The 18,638-nt window shown below is 36.1% G+C and overlaps 1 protein-coding gene across 7 annotated transcripts in view; it reads right to left on the bottom strand.

The window, feature by feature from the left end:
• Positions 1–5,882: 5,882 nt before the first annotated feature.
• The window catches only part of ZDHHC17 (zinc finger DHHC-type palmitoyltransferase 17), a 99,479-nt gene continuing 86,723 nt past the window's right edge, over positions 5,883–18,638 (bottom strand). For 4 of the 7 annotated variants that reach the window (XM_055587344.1, XM_055587305.1, XM_055587353.1 and 1 more), the window contains 6 exons: positions 17,469–17,531; positions 14,846–14,939; positions 13,881–13,964; positions 12,547–12,704; positions 11,475–11,569; positions 5,883–8,727 (listed from right to left, as the gene is read on the bottom strand). In XM_055587344.1, the coding sequence (XP_055443319.1) occupies positions 8,589–8,727; positions 11,475–11,569; positions 12,547–12,704; positions 13,881–13,964; positions 14,846–14,939; positions 17,469–17,531 (633 nt within the window). In that variant the 3' untranslated portion in view covers positions 5,883–8,588. The other 3 variants (XM_055587316.1, XM_055587361.1, XM_055587335.1) reach the window with 2 other exon arrangements.

Here is an 18,638-nt window from a genome sequence, read left to right on the forward strand (position 1 = left end):
GCTAGGCAACAGGCCCACCATGCTGGCGCCTCAGAGCTGACATTTAGCAGTGCAGAACCCCTGCCTGCCCGCCCCCCTCAAGCTCAGGGGGCACACTTCTGCTGCTGGATGCAATCTCCTAAAACATGGCTCCTAGACAACCTGCACCAGTCACCGGAGAGGATTAGAAGGCAGGTTCTGAGGCCCCACAGCAGCAGAACCTCCAGGAGTGAGGCCACAGAAGCCCTTCTGAACAAGCTTCTCAGAAAGGCACACTGACCCAGCGAGGGCACATTGTTAAACAAAACACTTAAAAATTCTTTGGATTTATCTAGGTAATTACAAATAGCTACCTATAGACAACTACAGAATCTGAGGCTTAGTGTGACTTTAAGACTTCCCCACTCTCATCTGATAGATGGTGAATTACTTAATCCAGGAAATTGGCGATTATCTTGCAAATTTCAGTTCTGCAAAATCAGCAAAGAATGTTACATTGTCCTGGCACATTCAGCTGGCTCACGGAGAAAACGAATATTAGACTATATGTGGTATATTTTCAGTATTTCTCCAGAAACTTTTAGTTCATTATCAAAGACTCAATCAACCCTTTATTTTTCAGGAGCAGGGTGTGAAATTGTTCTGTAATGTGTAATTATAAAATTGAACCAGCCTAGTGTGTGAATATATCTTAATCTTACATAACCTCAAGAAAAGGAAAAAAGTCAGAAACTTACTGGGAAAAGGCTAGTTGAGGATGTACCAGGTGAAAACAACTCATGATTATTTACATCACAGCCTTGAACACTTTGCATGTTCCATAAGTTAGGTTTCACTGTGAGAAAGGGGACAGCGGGCTGGGGAAGTTAATCAACAATAAGGGACAGATTTCCCTGGTGGTCCAGTGGTTAAGAACCTGCTCGCCAGTGTAGGGAACATGGGTTTGATCCCTGGTCTGGGAAAATTCCACATGCCTCAGGACAACTAGGCCCATATACCACGACTACTGAGCCTGTACTCTTAAAGCCTGCGTGTTGCAACTGCTAAAGCCTGCTTGTCTAGAGCCTGTGCTCTGCAACACATAGTCCCTGCTTGCCACAATTAGAGAAGGTCTGCACAGCAATGAAGACCCAGCACAGCCAAAATAATAAGTAAAAATCAAAACAATAAAGGATATAGGGTTATGAAGACTTATGTAATAAATTGAAATTCTGTGGCAGTTTCAAATGTGTACAAATTCTTTTGATAGCTCGATCAAAACATGGGAGTCTAATTACCCAACTTTAGTGACTCATTTTTAACAGTATATATAATGGAGCAGACTAGGCTAGAAAATACAACACAGCTACCTGCCTCTTTCTCTTGAGATGCTTACTCTTGGCGGGGAGGCCACGTGTAGCTGTTCCTCCCTCGTCAGACAGTATCACCAACAGCCTGCAGACTGTTCCAGTGCCCAGTTTTTTGAACCATCCCTGTGGATACCAACTGGTGCAAAGTGAGTTATTCCTGTTGAGTTCTGACTAAACTGCAGCTCTGTGAACAAAAGTGCCTCTTGAAGCCACTGAACATTTCGGTGCTACAGATAATCAGAATTTACCACATAGCCAGCCTCCCCATGCTACTAGGTTTCCCATTCTGTACTGCAGATGCTCACAGATGTTCACGAGGAAAATACACGAAGCTGTCAGGCACCTGACAGTTTGAAATTTAAAGTTTAGACACCCCCCCCCAAATTCAGAATTAAATTTATTCTTAAAATTGGGAGTCATGGCAAAACAGCTACTCCAAAACTATAAAGGTTCCAGTGGTTCCAGGAGTAGAAACAGAAATTTGGCTTTGAGCAGGCTCTGTTCTGAGAGGCACCACTTTCATCATTTGGAAGTAGAGTAGTAGGGTAGTCCCAAATTAATCCAAGTGTGATATTAAAGTGTTGCATGGTAAGGATCAATATTTTGTTTTAAAAATGACACTTGGGATATTTTCAGGCCCCTGTGGCGGTTTGGTACATTTGCTGACAACTCCAGGTCTGAAGGGCTTCCCTGGTGGCTCAGGTGGTAAAGAATCTACCTGCAATGCATGAGGCCCGAGTGCGATCCCTAAAAAGTTTTCATGATCAATCAAGTTTAGGGAGCGTTACAGCCATCTCTGTACCTATGTTCCTTTAGATTCACAGTGCACATCAGCATATTGAAGTCTTGAGATCTTGAGGTGAGAAGTCTGTTTTAACTTGAAGAAAGCCTTGCATGGAATTAACTGTTGGTGGAACCACTAACATCTCAAGGAACCACACTGGGAAATGATGGCTTGGACCACTGGTTCTCCAACTTTCTGACCCCAGGACCTCTTTACATTCTTCAGTCACTGAGCCCCCCCACCCCCACCCCTCTGCAAAGAGCTTTTGTTTATGACAGTTAAATCTGTCATTACTTTCCATATTAGGAAGTTTATTTATTTATTTTTTTTTAATTTTATTTTATTTTTAAACTTTACATAACTGTATTAGTTTTGCCAAATATCAAAATGAATCCACCACAGGTATACATGTGTTCCCCATCTTGAACCCTCCTCCCTCCTCCCTCCCCATTCCATCCCTCTGGGTTGTCCCAGTGCACCAGCCCCAAGCATCCAGTATCGTGCATCGAACCTGGACTGGCAACTCATTTCATACATGATATTTTACATGTTTCAATGCTATTCAATGGTAACAATAACCCTGTGTACGAGACAGCAAAAGAGACACTGATGTATAGAACAGTCTTATGGACTCTGTGGGAGAGGGAGAGGGTGGGAAGATTTGGGAGAATAGGAAGTTTTTTTTTAAATTTAAAAAATACATTAGCTCAGACTTATGGTCAAGTTGAGATTGACAGGAACCAGATTCACCTCACCTCAAACAATCAAAAATAAAGACAAATTGCATGAAAAAAATATGATTTTGAGAACTGACAATAGGCAACAAAGGATAGTTAAGGGAAAAATGAGGTCAGCCGTGAGATTAGCAAGCTTATTACTCTTTTGACAGCTTCTGGGCTATAGTGCAAGGAGGGGGAATAATGAGGGAGCTGAAAGGCACCCCAAGTTGAGGAGACAGAGCTGAGGGTCCAGAGGGACCAAGGCAGCTAGAGTAGGAGGGGCTGGAGAGAGCTGCGCAGAGCAAGAACCCCAAGTCCCGCCTAGCCCCCGACGTGAAATCTTCAGCTGCGTTCTGGACTGAACCTGCGTGTGAGGTTAACTACTCAAGAGTATGGAAAAGCCATCTGAAAGGTTTAGACAGAACAGCGTCTGGTGCTCATACAGAGCTGGGGATAGTGCCTGCTCTCACCAGTGAGCTCGGGAAGCGTGACTCGGAACTCCGGATGGAACACACAGTCTTGCTTCAGTAATGCGGAACAGTTAACCCTAAACTGAACACTGCTCTGGCCCTGCCTTAAAAACCCTGCTTATCAGCAAAACCTGAAAGGATCAAAGTTTCCAAATAATTGCATCCCAGAGCAATGCTCTGGAATTTCTACAGCAATGAAAAATACCCAGTACTCAGTTTCTAGTGTCTGGCATCCAATCAAAAATTACCAGGCATTTGCAGCAACATGGATGGATCCAGAGCTTGTCATACTGAGTGGAGTAAGTCAGACAGACAAGGAAAAATGGCATATGACATCCCTTATATGCAGAATCTAAAAAGAAATGATTCAAATTTACAAAACAGAAACAGACTCATAGATTTAGAGAAAGAACTTAGAGTTGCCGGGGGTGGGAGGAAGGGATAGTTAGGGAGTTCGGGATCACCATGTACACACTGCCGTATTTAAAATGGATAACCAGCAAGGAAGGCCTACTGCACAGTATAGCAGAGGGAACTCGGCTCAATGTTCTGTGACGGCCTGGATGAGGGGAGGTTTGGGGAGAATGGGTACTTGTATGTGTATGGATGAGTCCCTTTGCTGAAACCATCACAACATTGTTAATTGGCTATACTCCAACATAAAAGTCCCAAAATAATAAAAAGCTAAATTTACCAAGCATGCAAAGAAGCAGGAAAATAGTTTATAATGATGAAAAATAAAATCTATCAGAACCAACTGACACCTGATATACATTGTGATAATTAGCAGGTAACAATATTAAAACAGCTAATTGTAACAGTATTCTATTTTGAAAGCATTAAGTAATAATATGGAAGATGTAAAAACGGTTCAAATAAAGCATTGTAGGTGAAAACTATAATGTAGCAGATAAAAAAAATACACTGAATAGTCCTGATGACAGAGTAGACAGTGCAGAAAAGAACTTAAGTGAACTTAAGAGAATTTTAATAAATGAATTATCACTGAGCCATAGGATAGTCTCAAATGTGTGTAACTGGAGTCTGCAGAAAGGAGGGGAAAAAAAATATTTGAAACGATGACTGAAAATTTTCCAAATTTGATGAAAACTATAAAACTACAGATCCAAGAAACAGCATTAGTAGCAATGAGGCTTCCTAATGCTTTGGATGGGAATAGTCCCTCTTTCTTTCTTAGTACTAGAAACACTGCAGTGTATTAAAAAGCACTTACCAAGACGAGGGTGGGACAACATGAGAGGATAGCACTGAAACATGCATATTACCAGATGTGAAACAGATGACCAGTGCAAGTCGATGCATGAAGCAGGGCACTCAAAGCTGGTGCTCTGGGGCAACCCAGAGGGATGGGGTGCAGACGGAGGTGGGAGGGGGTGCAGGATGGGGGACACATGTACACCCGTGGCTGATTCAGGTCAGTGTATGGCAAACCCACCACAACACTGTAAAGTAATTAGCCTTCAATTAAAATAAACACATTAATTTTTTTAAAAAGTATTTCCCAATACCAGTCTATTATCTGATGACAGAGATATTCTGGTAAAATTTATCTAAGCAAAACATTCATACTTCAATTTAAAGGCAAAAACTTTTCTAAGAGACACATATGATTTCCTTGAGTTGGTGACTTAGCTGACCTAGATCAAGGGACATTTTGAATTTTCCACTTGGAATTACAGATTTTTCTATTTTAAAAGCCACATAAAGATATTTAAAACTCTTATACCAAAAATTTGATAAAATTTAAGGTTTACTTTCTGACTTGAAGCTAAGATTTCTTGACCTGGTATGTACTTGTTTCTAATTATCTCCATAAACTCTTAGAACCAGGCATTCACATCACAGGTGCAAGCTACCAATCTGGGAAGGACCAGGGGATCCACTCAAGAAGATAATAAAGAGAAAAGGACCTAACCAGAGTGAAAGGGGAGGGCTTACTGTACAATTTCCTTTTGTATTTGTACTTGTTTAAAATATTATTACTTGAGTTCTAATAGCTCTGGAGGCATTACTTTCAATACAGTAAAATAATTATGAAATGAGTATTAGGCCAATCTATTTGTTTAATACCACAGGGTTCTCAATTAAACCATAAACAATCATGTGATCAACAGGAAAGGACTGCTCCATAATTGTTGCTTTGTAAATTCCCAAATAAAACTTTCCTTGTCACGCAGAGTTTCTCAAGTAACTCAGAGCAATGTTTCATAGGTTTCCCATATTTTACTAGAGTCTTTAGACACACGTTTAAATCTTGGGGATTCATACAGTTCCTGAGAATCCTAGTTAACTCTATGGAATCTAAAATTCTTAAAGAAAAATATACTCTCTTATTTTAAAAGAATTAATTACAAACACGCACATATACACAGAATGAAAGTTAGGTTTGTCTTAACAATACTACCACCTTCTACTTTTGCCAATTTCTAGTTTTGCCACTTGATTCCTAGTTGACCCAGATACAAACATACAGAATAACGTTTTCATATCACAGGTACCAGTATCAGCAGTTCATCAATCTTTTGAAGTGAACTGAGCAAAATAACAAACACACACACACTTAAGAGTCAATATTTATTCTGATTAATATTTTACAAAATTTTGACAGATTTTAATTTATGTAAGGAGAGCTAATTTATTAAACACTTTACAGGTTTTTCTTTCCACAGAATAACACGTTAAGTAGCAAAATAATACTTGGCACAGTTATAAATAAAGAATATAAAATAAAAATATTCATAGCTTAAGAATAATAATGATGCTGTTTTATGCCTATTAATATTTCAAATAAATTCCTGGGAACAACAGAAATAAGGAAAAAATTCCAAAGAAGTAATTCATGTTTAGAGCTGAGAAGTAAGTTCTTATTTGCTAAAAGTATCCAATTACTGATATGAACTATTCCTCAAAGGGTCACCCTTATACACAACTTTAGAATGGGGTTAAACTGGTTCCACACGTTAGGACCTATAAAAGCATTAGAAGGTACACTGCTGCATAGTTGGCTCCTGACCATCTGACCATTTCTGAGTTATAGATTTCACTGGTGCTGAGATGGTTTAGTGCTAAAGCATTAACATTGCTAATATTCTCCATGTATACATCTACAGGGTTTTTTTTTTCTATTTAACTGAAAGACATTTCTTTCACACTTAAAAGAATATTGTACCATAAAGAAAGAACATGGTAACAACACTCTCATTCAAACTCTGAGAAAACCACCATTGTATTTGACTGTTAATAAAAAATGTTTCGATAAAAATTGCAACTGAGTCTTCATGTGAAGTGGCTCAAAATACAAAAAATTAAAACAAATTCTAGCCTTTTATAAATAACTTTGAATTTAAAAAGTATCTAAAATTTCCCCCAATCAGTAGTCAAAACTAGCAGAGGCATTTGTAAAGTTAGCCAATTGTGTGCACTCTATGACAAAACGGCACGGTGCCATTGCCACCCCACACCCATCTCTTCCCTTCTCAAAAATAAAGCACGTATGCCAATTTTAATATTAAAACACTCACATACACTAAGTGATCTTTTTGATGTATGACTTATGGTCAAAGAAACTACTATATAAAAATGGTACTTGGAAATACTGAACGTCAACTATATACATTTTCGCTGCTCCTCTTACTAAGGCAAGGGGCGGGTTTACCACTAGATTGCTTTAATACCTGTAATCTGCATTTTACAGAGAATACTAATTTTACCAAGCATCAGACATGCAGTGAACTTGCAGGGTATAATGCCTATTAACAGCAATATTGAACATCACTAGAAGCTCATTAGTTATCTCCCTTTTCTTTTTGGTTGGATAAAATGAAATGAGCAGCTTTAAATACACGAACACATAGAGACACAAAGAGAAAACTATTTGATAAATTATTTATATACAGATACACAAGCTTTACACTGGCCTAGGATCTGTCATTAGTCTGGCCACCCTTTCCCCACTCTCCCCTGGCCTATTCCCTCTCACACGTGTCCCACAGGTCGCTTGAACCACCGTTTGCTACAGCACTTAAAGAGGACTACACCGAGTCTCACTCTGTAAACAATGTGTGTGGAAGCAGTGACTAACAGTTCACCATGAGAGTATGGAAATGCTGCAACAAAAATTGATCAGTGCATCATGTTTAACAATTAGAAAATCTTTCTGAAATTGTTTCAGACAGCATTAACAAATTTCAAAACATTCAACGCTGGGAAAACTGAAACAATCTTAGAGATAAAATTCTTTCTGATAGGTCATTTTTTAAAAACCAGAATATACCATTAGCTTTTCTTTTATTCACGTCTATTATGTACAGAAATCATGCTCCATCTTTAGCTAGACTCCCATTATTTTGTCTATAATTTATTTTTGCAGTATATCCGTTTATCTCTATTACTGAGAATTTTGCATTAACTTGAAAATAGCTCAACTCTTAAAAATTGGACTATTTGCACATCAAATTAAATTCTAATTTATGCTTTACTGGATAGTGTGTGCTAGTATACATTCTATGAGGTGCATCATGCACTTAGTAGGGCTTTTAAGTTGAACAAAATAACATGACTTACTATACTCATGCAAGTGCTTTATTATCAGACCATAAAACCTTAAGAGCAAGGTTACTACAAATTATTTCACTGAACTAGAAATATATCAGCACTTCAACAGCTGATAGCAATAAAATATTGTTAGCACATTTTTTTGGTGAACATTATTTTCCTGTGCCTCTGAAGACACATTACAGTAGATCCCTAATAAAACCACATGATTTTCATCACAGTATTTACATGTACATTCTAACACGTACATAACACTAGTCTGAATCAATTTAAGACAACTCTCTTGGAATTAAATGCAATACTAATAGTAGATTGCATTATAAAATTTAGCTGTATACCATAAATTTAGTTTTAGCCAGACTCGAACATTTCTGATCAGTAAACCATGTCTGTCAACAGAATAAGTTCATTCTTTCCTCATGAAAAATGTTATGAGAACAAAACCAAAAAGCTGTATATGTTGTGAATTCCCACATTAAGAACCATTAAAATTCTTTTTAAGATCTTTATTCTTCCCAGAAGTGGCAGTGTGTTCTGTCCATGTTTACCTTCGTTAATAAAAGTGTTGAAAAAAAGACTGTAAAGTTCACCGTTAGCCCTACATATAGCATGCTATTTGTTCAAAGGATGTGGATTCGAGTGTGAGAGAGACACGGACAGACACAATTTTCAGGCACCACTCAGCAATATGCTTCAAAGGATAAAGATGTTGCTACACGAGCTGGTACCCAGATCCTGATATTTGGTCATATTCTATTGTATACTGCCTGGTCCAGTCCACGATAACAGGACGAAAGAGGCCACAGCATCGAAATTCAAAGAAGTCTATAATATTCCTTACACATCCATGGCTAAACACCCCCCAGCAAAAAAAACAAAATAAAACACAGAAACAAACAGAAAACAGAAAAAGAAAAAAATAGTCTATTAGTATAGTAACTTAATATGAGTTTAACATAATTTTAATGTTAAATATATTTTTTCCAAACTTAAATACTCAGATTTTTTGGCAGAAAGAATCTGCTTATAACTCTAAGATATGTATACATTCATGTTTCTTCAGAGCTCTGACAACACTGATTTTTCTCTTGTGCTTATACCATGGGTTACACTATTATATTTCAAAGTTATTCAAACATCCATCTCTCATTCCTATGTAAAATAAAAATTTTCATAAAACCTTTCCTTGACTGGTAGCTCTTTGGCAAGGAGACAAACTATATCCAAAATTGAGAAAGTAAAAGACAAAATAAATATAAAATAGCATAAATGTGAGAGTGTACCTAAGAGTAACAATTTAAAAAAAGAAATGTCAAGGGAAGTTCCTGGAATTTTAGAATTCAAGAATTTTAGAAACTTCAAGATACCTTTGGTAAAGCAGTTAGTTTTACACATTATGTAATTATTATGCCAATGGGAGAATTCTCAAAACTGTTCAACTGGCTCTATTATTTTTTCTTTTAAAGATCTGCGTGCTTTCCAAAAGCATGCAACAATTAACAGCACCACAAAAGCTTGAAGGTAGCAGACAATTTGTTTGAGTAAAACTCAAAAAGTTTTAAATATTTCAAATTATTAGGAAACTACTGTTTAACTCCAAACCGAATGCAAATTTCAAAATATATACATATATAAATAAAAGAATAGTACAATCTCTTCAATAAATGGTGTTGGGAAAACTGAACAGTCACATGCAAAAGAACTGAACTGAACCACTATCTTACACTATATACAGAAATTAACTCAAATGGGTTAGACTTGAATTTACGAACTGAAACCAGAAAACAGAGATGGTAAGCTCCTTGACGTTAGTCTTAGTGATGAATTTTTGAATCTGACACCAACAGCAAAGGTAACAAAAGCAAAAATAAATGAGACGACATTAAACTAAAAAGGTTCTGCCCAGCAAAGGAAACCATCAACAAAATGAAAAGGCAACCTACTGAACAGGAGAAAATACCTGCAAATCATATATCTGATAAAAGGTTGATATCCAGATTATATAAAGAACTCACACAACTAAAAAGCAAATAATCCAACTAAAAACAGACAATCTGAATAGATAGCCAAGAGACACGAGAAGACATTCAACATTACACTAATTGTTAGAGAAATGATACTGCCACATACTTGTCAGAATGGCTATTATCAAAAAGATAGGAAAGCAAGTGTCAGGGAGGATACAGAAAACCCTGTGCATTGCTGGTAGGAACATAAATCAGTGCAGCTACTACGGAAAACAGTATAGAGGTTCCTCAAGAATTAAAACAGGACCACCATACGATTCAGCAATTCCACTTCTAGGTACTTATCCAAAGAAAATGAAAACACTAGCTTGAAAAGATATATGCACCCAATGTGTTCCCTGCAGCATTATTTACAACAGTCAGGATATGGTAACAGTCTAAGTATCCACTGATGGATGAAAGGTTTTTTTTTAAAATGTGATACACACACAATGAAACAAAATCCAGCCACTGTAATGAAAAAGGAAATACAGCCATTGGCAATAACATGGATGGACCGTGAGGGCACTATACGTAAAGTCAGACAAATATGACATTATCTCACTCACTTTGAATATAAACAAACCTGAGCTCAGAGATACAGAGAACAGACTGTGCAGGCCAGAGACTGGGAGTGGGGGCAGGCAAATGTGTGAAGGAGGTTCAGAACATACAAACTCCCAGTTCTAAATAAGGGAGCCCTGGGAGTGCAGTGTAGAGCATGGTGACGACAGTCTATCTCCTACTGCACATTTGAAAACCGCTAGGAGGACAGATCTTAAAAGTTCTCATGACAAGAAAAAATTTTCCAACTATTTATGGGGACAGATGTTAACTAGATTTTAATGGTGATCACTTTGCGATGTTTACAAACATCAAGCCATTATGTTGTCACTTCAAACCAATATAATGTTGTATGTCAATTATACTAAAAAAAAAAAAAGAAAATTAGGTGTGTGGAAATTTTTATGTCATTCAAACAGCAAATAAAATAAGTAATCTGGGACTTCCCTGGTGGTCTAGTGGCTAAGAATACACGCTCCCGATGCAGGGGGCCTGGGTTTGATCCCTGGTCAGGGAACCAGATCCCACATGCTGCAACTCAGAGTTCACATGGTGCAACTAAAGATCCTGAGGATCCAGTACAGGCAAATAAACAAATAAACATTAAAAAACAATATGGAATCTGAAGCAAAAAGGAGCTGCCCGAGAGTCTAAGAAATTTCCCTAAAGAATGAATTTCAAGCAATTGTATTTTTAAAAATCTTATTTCAATTTTCTTGATACATTCATTTTTGAATGAAAATTTATAAATTGATGGAAACGTTAAAGAACAAATACTAAACATTAGTAAGTAATAAAGTTTGAATTGTATAATTAAAGGAAAAAGTGAAATCTTGGTATTTACGTTTTACAAGCTATTTTATACATGGCTAAGTAAAAGAAATATTCCCTATTTCACATCTTATTGCCATTTTAAAAGAAAATACTTCTCTTTGATGTACTCATTAGATATTTGTTTAGTTTAGTTAGTAAGGAACTTCTTGAAGGAACTTCAAGAGAAAATATTAAACCCACAGAAATGTACGTACTTGAATGGACTTTCAATAGATGTTGTTGTGACTTTAAAGTGCTTGTACCTCCTGGCATTCATTCTTTCGTTTGTAGTAATACCTAAACATGATATCTAAGAGGCAAAAGAAAGCAAACCATTAAGTCTCTGAATATTTAATATAAAATAAATGAAAATTAATTCCCAGGATTAGGATGGAAAAAAAAATGATGAAGTCTGTTTTTGGTTTTCCATCAGGAGACATCAAGCTAGTGTACAAGAGATCATCTGTCTCTATGACAGCAGCTAGTTAAACAGGGAAATAACTTTTAAACAGGTTACCTGGCATTGCGTATGTGGAGAGATGGACATTATGTGCATACTACTACTCCATCAGCCCCTTTAAGCAGGAGATTTTTAAAAAGTCCTAATTAAAAGGAAAGGGCTTCCCAGATGGCTCAGTGGTAAAGAATCCACCTGCCAATGCAGGAGATGCAAGAGATACAGGTTTGAACCCTGTTCAGGAAGATCCCCTGAAGAAGGAAATGGCTACCCATTCCAGTACTCTTGCCTAGAAAATTCCATGGGTAAAACAACCTGGTGGGCTACATACAGTCCATGGGGTTGCAAAGAGTCAGATATGACTGAGCACACACAGAGAAAATCCATGTGTATCAGTTTTCTTAATTAAATTAAGAAAAATGTCTTAATTAAATTAACTTTAAAAATTAAGTTAAAAAAACCTCTTGAATAAATGCTGATATTTGCAGGTAATAAAACATTACTATTAAAACACATACAAAATTAATAGCACCATTACTCTAAGCTCACAGTTATATCCAATTGGATGTATGTAAATCAGCAAAGACAGAAACAATAAGCTTCGTTAAGAGTAGTACTGAATGTCAGAAGTTCCTAATATAAGAAGACAGAGGAGAGGTGGAAAGACAGGGGAGAAGAAAGGAACAGCAAGCTGAAAATTTTAACTCTTGAAAGAATTTAATTATTGAAAAGTAGGAGTGGTTATAAAGAGGATACACTATCGTCTTTTAAGCAAGGAGTGAATTTTTACGAGTTCTCAGCACACTAAAGAATAACTCCTTTGCACATACCTGATACATCTGACACATGAGTAATACAGCCACCCACATGAAATGGAAAACACTGTTCAGAAACATCCAAAACATCCACGGTGAGCAGGTGGCAATCTGAGTAATGTATGTCCAAAATCCATCCTTGGTGTAGCTGGTCTCACAGTGTAGTCCCCAGTCTAAAATCAGAGCACAAGTACTCAGATTTACTCGATAACCATCCAAGCCCCTTGTGGACGATTTTGTGGTGGGTACCACTTAGAAAACATGACCTAAGAATTTAACTGATGATCTCAATGCAAGTATTTTTGTACTCATAAATAATTCCCTAATCCCCTAGTGAAAAAACATAAAGAACAGAAAGCAGCAGCCAACCTTAAAAAACAAACAGGCCTGTCCTGTAACAACAGTTTTTATCTGACTGGTACTGCATACACAGAATACATAAAAACACGTCCTTTATACAAAGATAAGATGATATTTACATGTGAGACGTCTTTGGAGGGAAGGCATATAATACAAGATCACCTTGGGAAGGAAAGCTTTTTCCAAAACAAAATGTACTCAGAGAGCCGCTGCCACAAAGAACTGAAGCTACTGCTGGACTATGCTCTTTCTTAGGGGTGTTGGACTGCCAGAAATTAGGTAAAGATCTCTGATCAAACTTTCTCTCTGTTCATCTCTATTTGAGGAACTAGCCTCCTTTTTCATTACGGTATTAATAATAATGGAGATTATTCTTAGTATTTGTGGGAGCAGGAAGACTAGAAAATCATCCAAGACTTATTTTCAAGTCAGTATCTAATACGTCTTCACACTAAGTACCAAAAAGCCCTGAAGGACAGTAACTAATATTTTCATTCAAATTCTTTCCATTCTCAGTGCAATAAAAGCCTATTATTTCTTCTAAAATACTAAACCACATGATCAGTGAATGGTAACTTATTTTTAACCTTTTAAATATTCTCCAACAGAAAATAATTATAACTTCCTCTTCAAAATGTTTCAAGTTCTGTCAAAACTGAACTTCAACTATATTTTCCCAGCTGTTTGATAACAAAGAGCAACTAGCATAATCACAAAATTTACAAACTACTAAAGTGAAGCAAGCATGCAACGTGAAAAATCTTGGTGTATTTTACCCAGAAGCTTTTCAAAGGCTATTAAAAGATAATTAACTGATAATTCTGTTGCTTATACTCTACTGAATATGTTTGATAGTTCTCTATTTTTTCATTGTAGTGAACTGCCTCAGTTAAAAGACATTTGCCATTATCGTATTTTTTATTAATATGGTAAAACATAAAATTGCAAACATTTGCTTTAAGAAGATAAAAGGTACTAATTGTACTCACAAGAAATACAACCGTAAATCATCCAGCAGATCATAAAAAGCAAGAAGAACAGGTAGCCCATAAAGTATCTATGGTTGCCTGCACCTAGAGAACAAAACAGAAGCAATTTTTTCCAGCTAAGAAAAACAACCAGACACATACCTAGAGATGAGGTTGGGGTGGGAAAATGCCATGAAAAGTGAGATACACATTGGACAATAATCACATATGTTATTTTATAAAATGATCATCGAGAAAACAGTTGTTTTAATGAAAGTCTTTAAATAAAAGAACGCTTACAATTACACACAAAGATGTAGTGCCTGCAGTGAAATGCATTCTGAAGCCAGAAGTCTTAATGAACCAAATAAATCACAATATTGAGCTTTGATTCCACTGTGTGTTTTGAGGTTTAAACAACCCTATTTTATCTTTACTTTTATAAATTTTATAATCCAACTTTTTACAGGTTTCTCCCCAGGAGTCATACAATCTTTGTAACATCTCCCAGCTGTCCCTCACAAAATCTCCATGGTCATCTCTCAGGCCACTTAGTCCACTTCCTTAGACTGTGCCATTCTCAACACTGAGGTATGCAGAGTTCTTATCTGTCATTTTTCTTGGTCTCTGTACATAACAATCTTGTAGCAATTTTTAATTGTCTAACTTTCTCTAGTTTAACTAAAAGACAACACAACCTGCCTCTTGACTGATTTCACTGCTGTCCAATGGAGAAAACAAGAGGAGGCACCAGAGAGAACTGATAAAGAAATAATATCAGTCTTTCCTAGACACCAATTTTATGATGTCTTTCCCCTCTCTCACAATTGAGCTGATGTACCGCCAACAAGGAAATAATTAGGGGAACGAGGGGTGCTGCATGGTGCAAGAACGAAGCTTCTACATCTACTTTAATATTGTACTCCATTAGTTACCTAGAGCAATATAAATGAACAATATATTTAGAAATTACTAATAAAACTTACCTACGCAATTCCCCACCCATGGGCAATGATGGTCAAATTTCGCTATACAGCGGTTGCACACACCACAGTGTTTGGACCGTACTGGTTTCCGTATCTGTCAACAGGCATGTGAAAAGATTACAAAAGGCACTGGACCTAAGACAGAAAAGCTGAACATTTTCTCAAAATACAATTATGAAAAAAACAAGGTTTCCAAAAGAATAGATCCAATCAAAAATCAGTCTTGTTTAATAAAATTTCAACTGCAACAACAAAGATGAAAAAGAAGGCTACACTAAAATATAAACTTGCTGTGTGGACAGTCAAATAAACAAACAAATAACTCTTAAGGTGGGACAGAACCATCAATTTACAAAAATAAGAATCAAATACCAATCTGTTATTGCAGTGAATGTTACTATATTTAATTCATAACTCTTAAATTCCTCAAATATCACTATTTTGGCTTCTTAATGAAAATCTATCACAGTGAATGATATTGGTTGCTGCTTAATAAAATGAAACTGTTCCTTAGTAATAGGAAGGTCGTTAGAAGTGAATAAAAGCAGCTTTGAAAATTCAAATCATTAATGTCTAACCAGAGTTAACATATCCTAGCAAAAAAAAAACAAAAACAAAAAAAAAACAACCCAGTAAGTGCACACATCTTTCAGAGCCTCCTCAGATCTCAGATAAAGGTACAGCACTTTTCCCTGCTGAACTGCAAGACCATTATCTAAGAAAATACAACATGCTTGTGAAGTTTAGGCAGTCCCTGTTTGTTCTAGAAAACAAAAAATACATTATACAGCTCTTGACAAGCAATAAAGAATTCATTTTCATGATGCCTTCTGTTTTAAATGTTGTGAAATGCTTTTCTCTCCATTACTCTAAAGCGGTCAAGTGAATGTATGAACTCATTAGTGATCTTCAAAGAGCTGTTAGTCCCAACGCTGGATACATGACAAGAGCTAGAGGAATAACACTTGCTAGAAGCAAATTTCGTAATACCCTTCACTGGTGGTTCAACAAAAGCACTGTCATTTCCCCAGCACTTTACATAAGGTTGTACATGATTCTGAGGGCACTAAGAAAAAGGCATAGGTGCGTTATGTGGCTCTTACATGTACTGAAATAATCTGTGGGCCCAAGAAAAGGCTAAGTTATTCTTCACCACAGATGTGAGACTAAATCTATCAGCAGAAAGAAGTAGGATAGATCAAACAACTTCTACCCTAACTTGCAGCTCTCAGCTAAGTCTCCTCTTTGAGCAACAGTTATGAAGGAATTCTGCACAAAAACTGACACAAGCAATTCATTTTGAGGAAATTCTGATTTACGTATGTCTTCTCACCTATTTGTCAAAGTGAAGGATATCCATATAATTACAAATACCTCTGTCAATTTGAATCATTTTATAATACAACATGCTCTTGATTTTACAATACCAAATTATCTATCCAGAACTACAGCTTACCGTAACATAATACATAATGAAAACATTTATGCTATAATGACAAAAGTAGTCTTGTTCTTGCCATCAGATATTTACTTAACAATGAAACTGTACTGAACAACTCTATATAAAAGAATCTGTTTGACATATGGCAAAAACATCAGCAATGCATACTTGACTTTGTGGAACAGAATAATATGTTCATAGAATAGTAGAAATGTTCTAAACATTAAGAATACAATTCTGCAAATTACCCATTGTAAAGCACAGAAACAAAAATCTTTTTAAAGCATGCTTTAAAATACAAAAGAATCATTACTCTAAAGTTGTTACCCAAAATAAAGCAGTATATATAGTCAAAATCCAAAATTATAACTGTTTATCAAAGAATGTTAAGTCAAACTTAAAAGAATCTTTAGAACTAGAGCTTAGTTTCAAAAGCTCATTCCAGAATCCTCAACTAAGTCGATTATCTCATTATTATTGTTAAGATGTTAGTTCAGCTGTAGTGTATAACTTAAAGGTATAAAAGAACATATAGTTTCAAGCAATGATTTGGGGATATTTCCATTTCTGTACAGAGAAACATGGTTTAATCAGGAACACTATATGCCACAAAAACACTGTGGCAGTCCATACATTTTCCACAAGAACTAATCACAAAAATCAAGCAGAAAATCACTAAAACACAAAACTGGATTAACACCTATGACCTGGCTGAATATGATAACTTTTACTATCGATGATAAAAGAGTGCTCTAATTTACATAAACACTCTAACACAGATGGATAACTGCTCTGATGTTGTCTTAAATATTACCTAATTTCCCATCGTGGCCTTTAAAATAAGAAGCTAGGATAACAGCATATTAGGGAATCAGTAAACTTTTGATTTTAAATACTTTATTAATTAGGTTTTTGTTGAACTACATTCTGAGAAAAACAATGAATACAAAAACGGTGACACTGAATAGGAAACACAGTGAAGGTCTAACATCAGGGGAACAAGAACACGGGAAGAAGGCATCTTTTCACCATCTTTCCTCCTGTCCCATGATCTAAAAGCCTTCTGGCTGGGGGATCATGAAATGTGCTCAGTGAAAGACACTGGCCTGGTTTCCCAAACTCTCTATGCTGTGCCACTGCTGAGGGAAAAGGAGAGAGGGAAGAAAAAGAAAAAAATACTACCAAACAGGTACTGCAGAATATACTGAGGTCCAGACTTCCTGTCTCTGCAAGTTCAACTATTGTCTGTGAATTAAAAAAAAAAAAAAACTTCGTTCAAAACAGAACAATATTCATCAACTATTGTTCCATCAATATGAGTATCAGTACACACTACTAAATATAGATAACCAACAAGGACCTACTGCGTAGGACAGGGAAGTATACTCAATATTTTGTAATAAACTATAAGGGAAAAGAATCTGAGAAAGAATATATTATTTCTCAGACTACATATATAAAACTCAGTGATTCGGTTATACACAACTGAATCATTGTGCTGTACACCTGAAACGAAAACAACACTGAAAACCAACTATACTCAATAAGAATATTTATATGAGTATCAACAAACACACATTTAGTTTTAATTAACCAAGGTTTTCAGCTAAAAATAATAAATTTCTTCACTTACTTCTGTTATTTTACTATAATTTGAATACAGAAATTTTATTTCTTGGATATATGAATAAAGCAACCCTAAACTTAAGTTACGGGAATAAAACTAAATTATATAAGAACTAGTCTGCATGGGTTTTGATGATTAAGAGATAAGTGTAAACCTGAATCCAAAAAAGACTCGACTCTTCAGAGCTAGATTACGACTTAAGAAAACCTGGCAAATCAATTAGCAGTAACTGTCTGAAGAATACCGAACATAAGAGTAGCGTTCTTTATGCAGCACAGAAGGGGGTAGACTGTAAGAAACTGCTAGTGTTTTAATCAACTGTGGATAGAATAACGCATCAGGATTTGTTCTGTTTTCAGGGACTGGGTTAAACAACTCTTAAAATAATTTAACTGTCTCTGGTCTAATTCTCTACTTAACATGAGCTCTCTGGATTATAAATTCGGCTACCTAAGTACCTGAGCCATAGATGAGGGGTGCCCTGGATCATATATACAAATATGTTAGCTATTAGAACAATTTACCTATACTATCAACCAGTTTTCTGGCCTTCTAGTTTACACGGTCTTTTAACAAACATTTATTTAATGAATGCAAATTTATTTGCAGAAGCTTTACAGAGATGTTTAAAATACTGTATTAGTCCCTCAAAACAATCATAATCCTTAGAAAGGAGAGAAACATGAAATTTTAAAATGCCATTTTAAAATGTCATGGAAGTGTAA

This window comes from Bubalus kerabau, chromosome 1 (assembly GCF_029407905.1).
Source record: "Bubalus kerabau isolate K-KA32 ecotype Philippines breed swamp buffalo chromosome 1, PCC_UOA_SB_1v2, whole genome shotgun sequence".
NCBI classification, from domain to species: domain Eukaryota; kingdom Metazoa; phylum Chordata; class Mammalia; order Artiodactyla; family Bovidae; genus Bubalus; species Bubalus kerabau.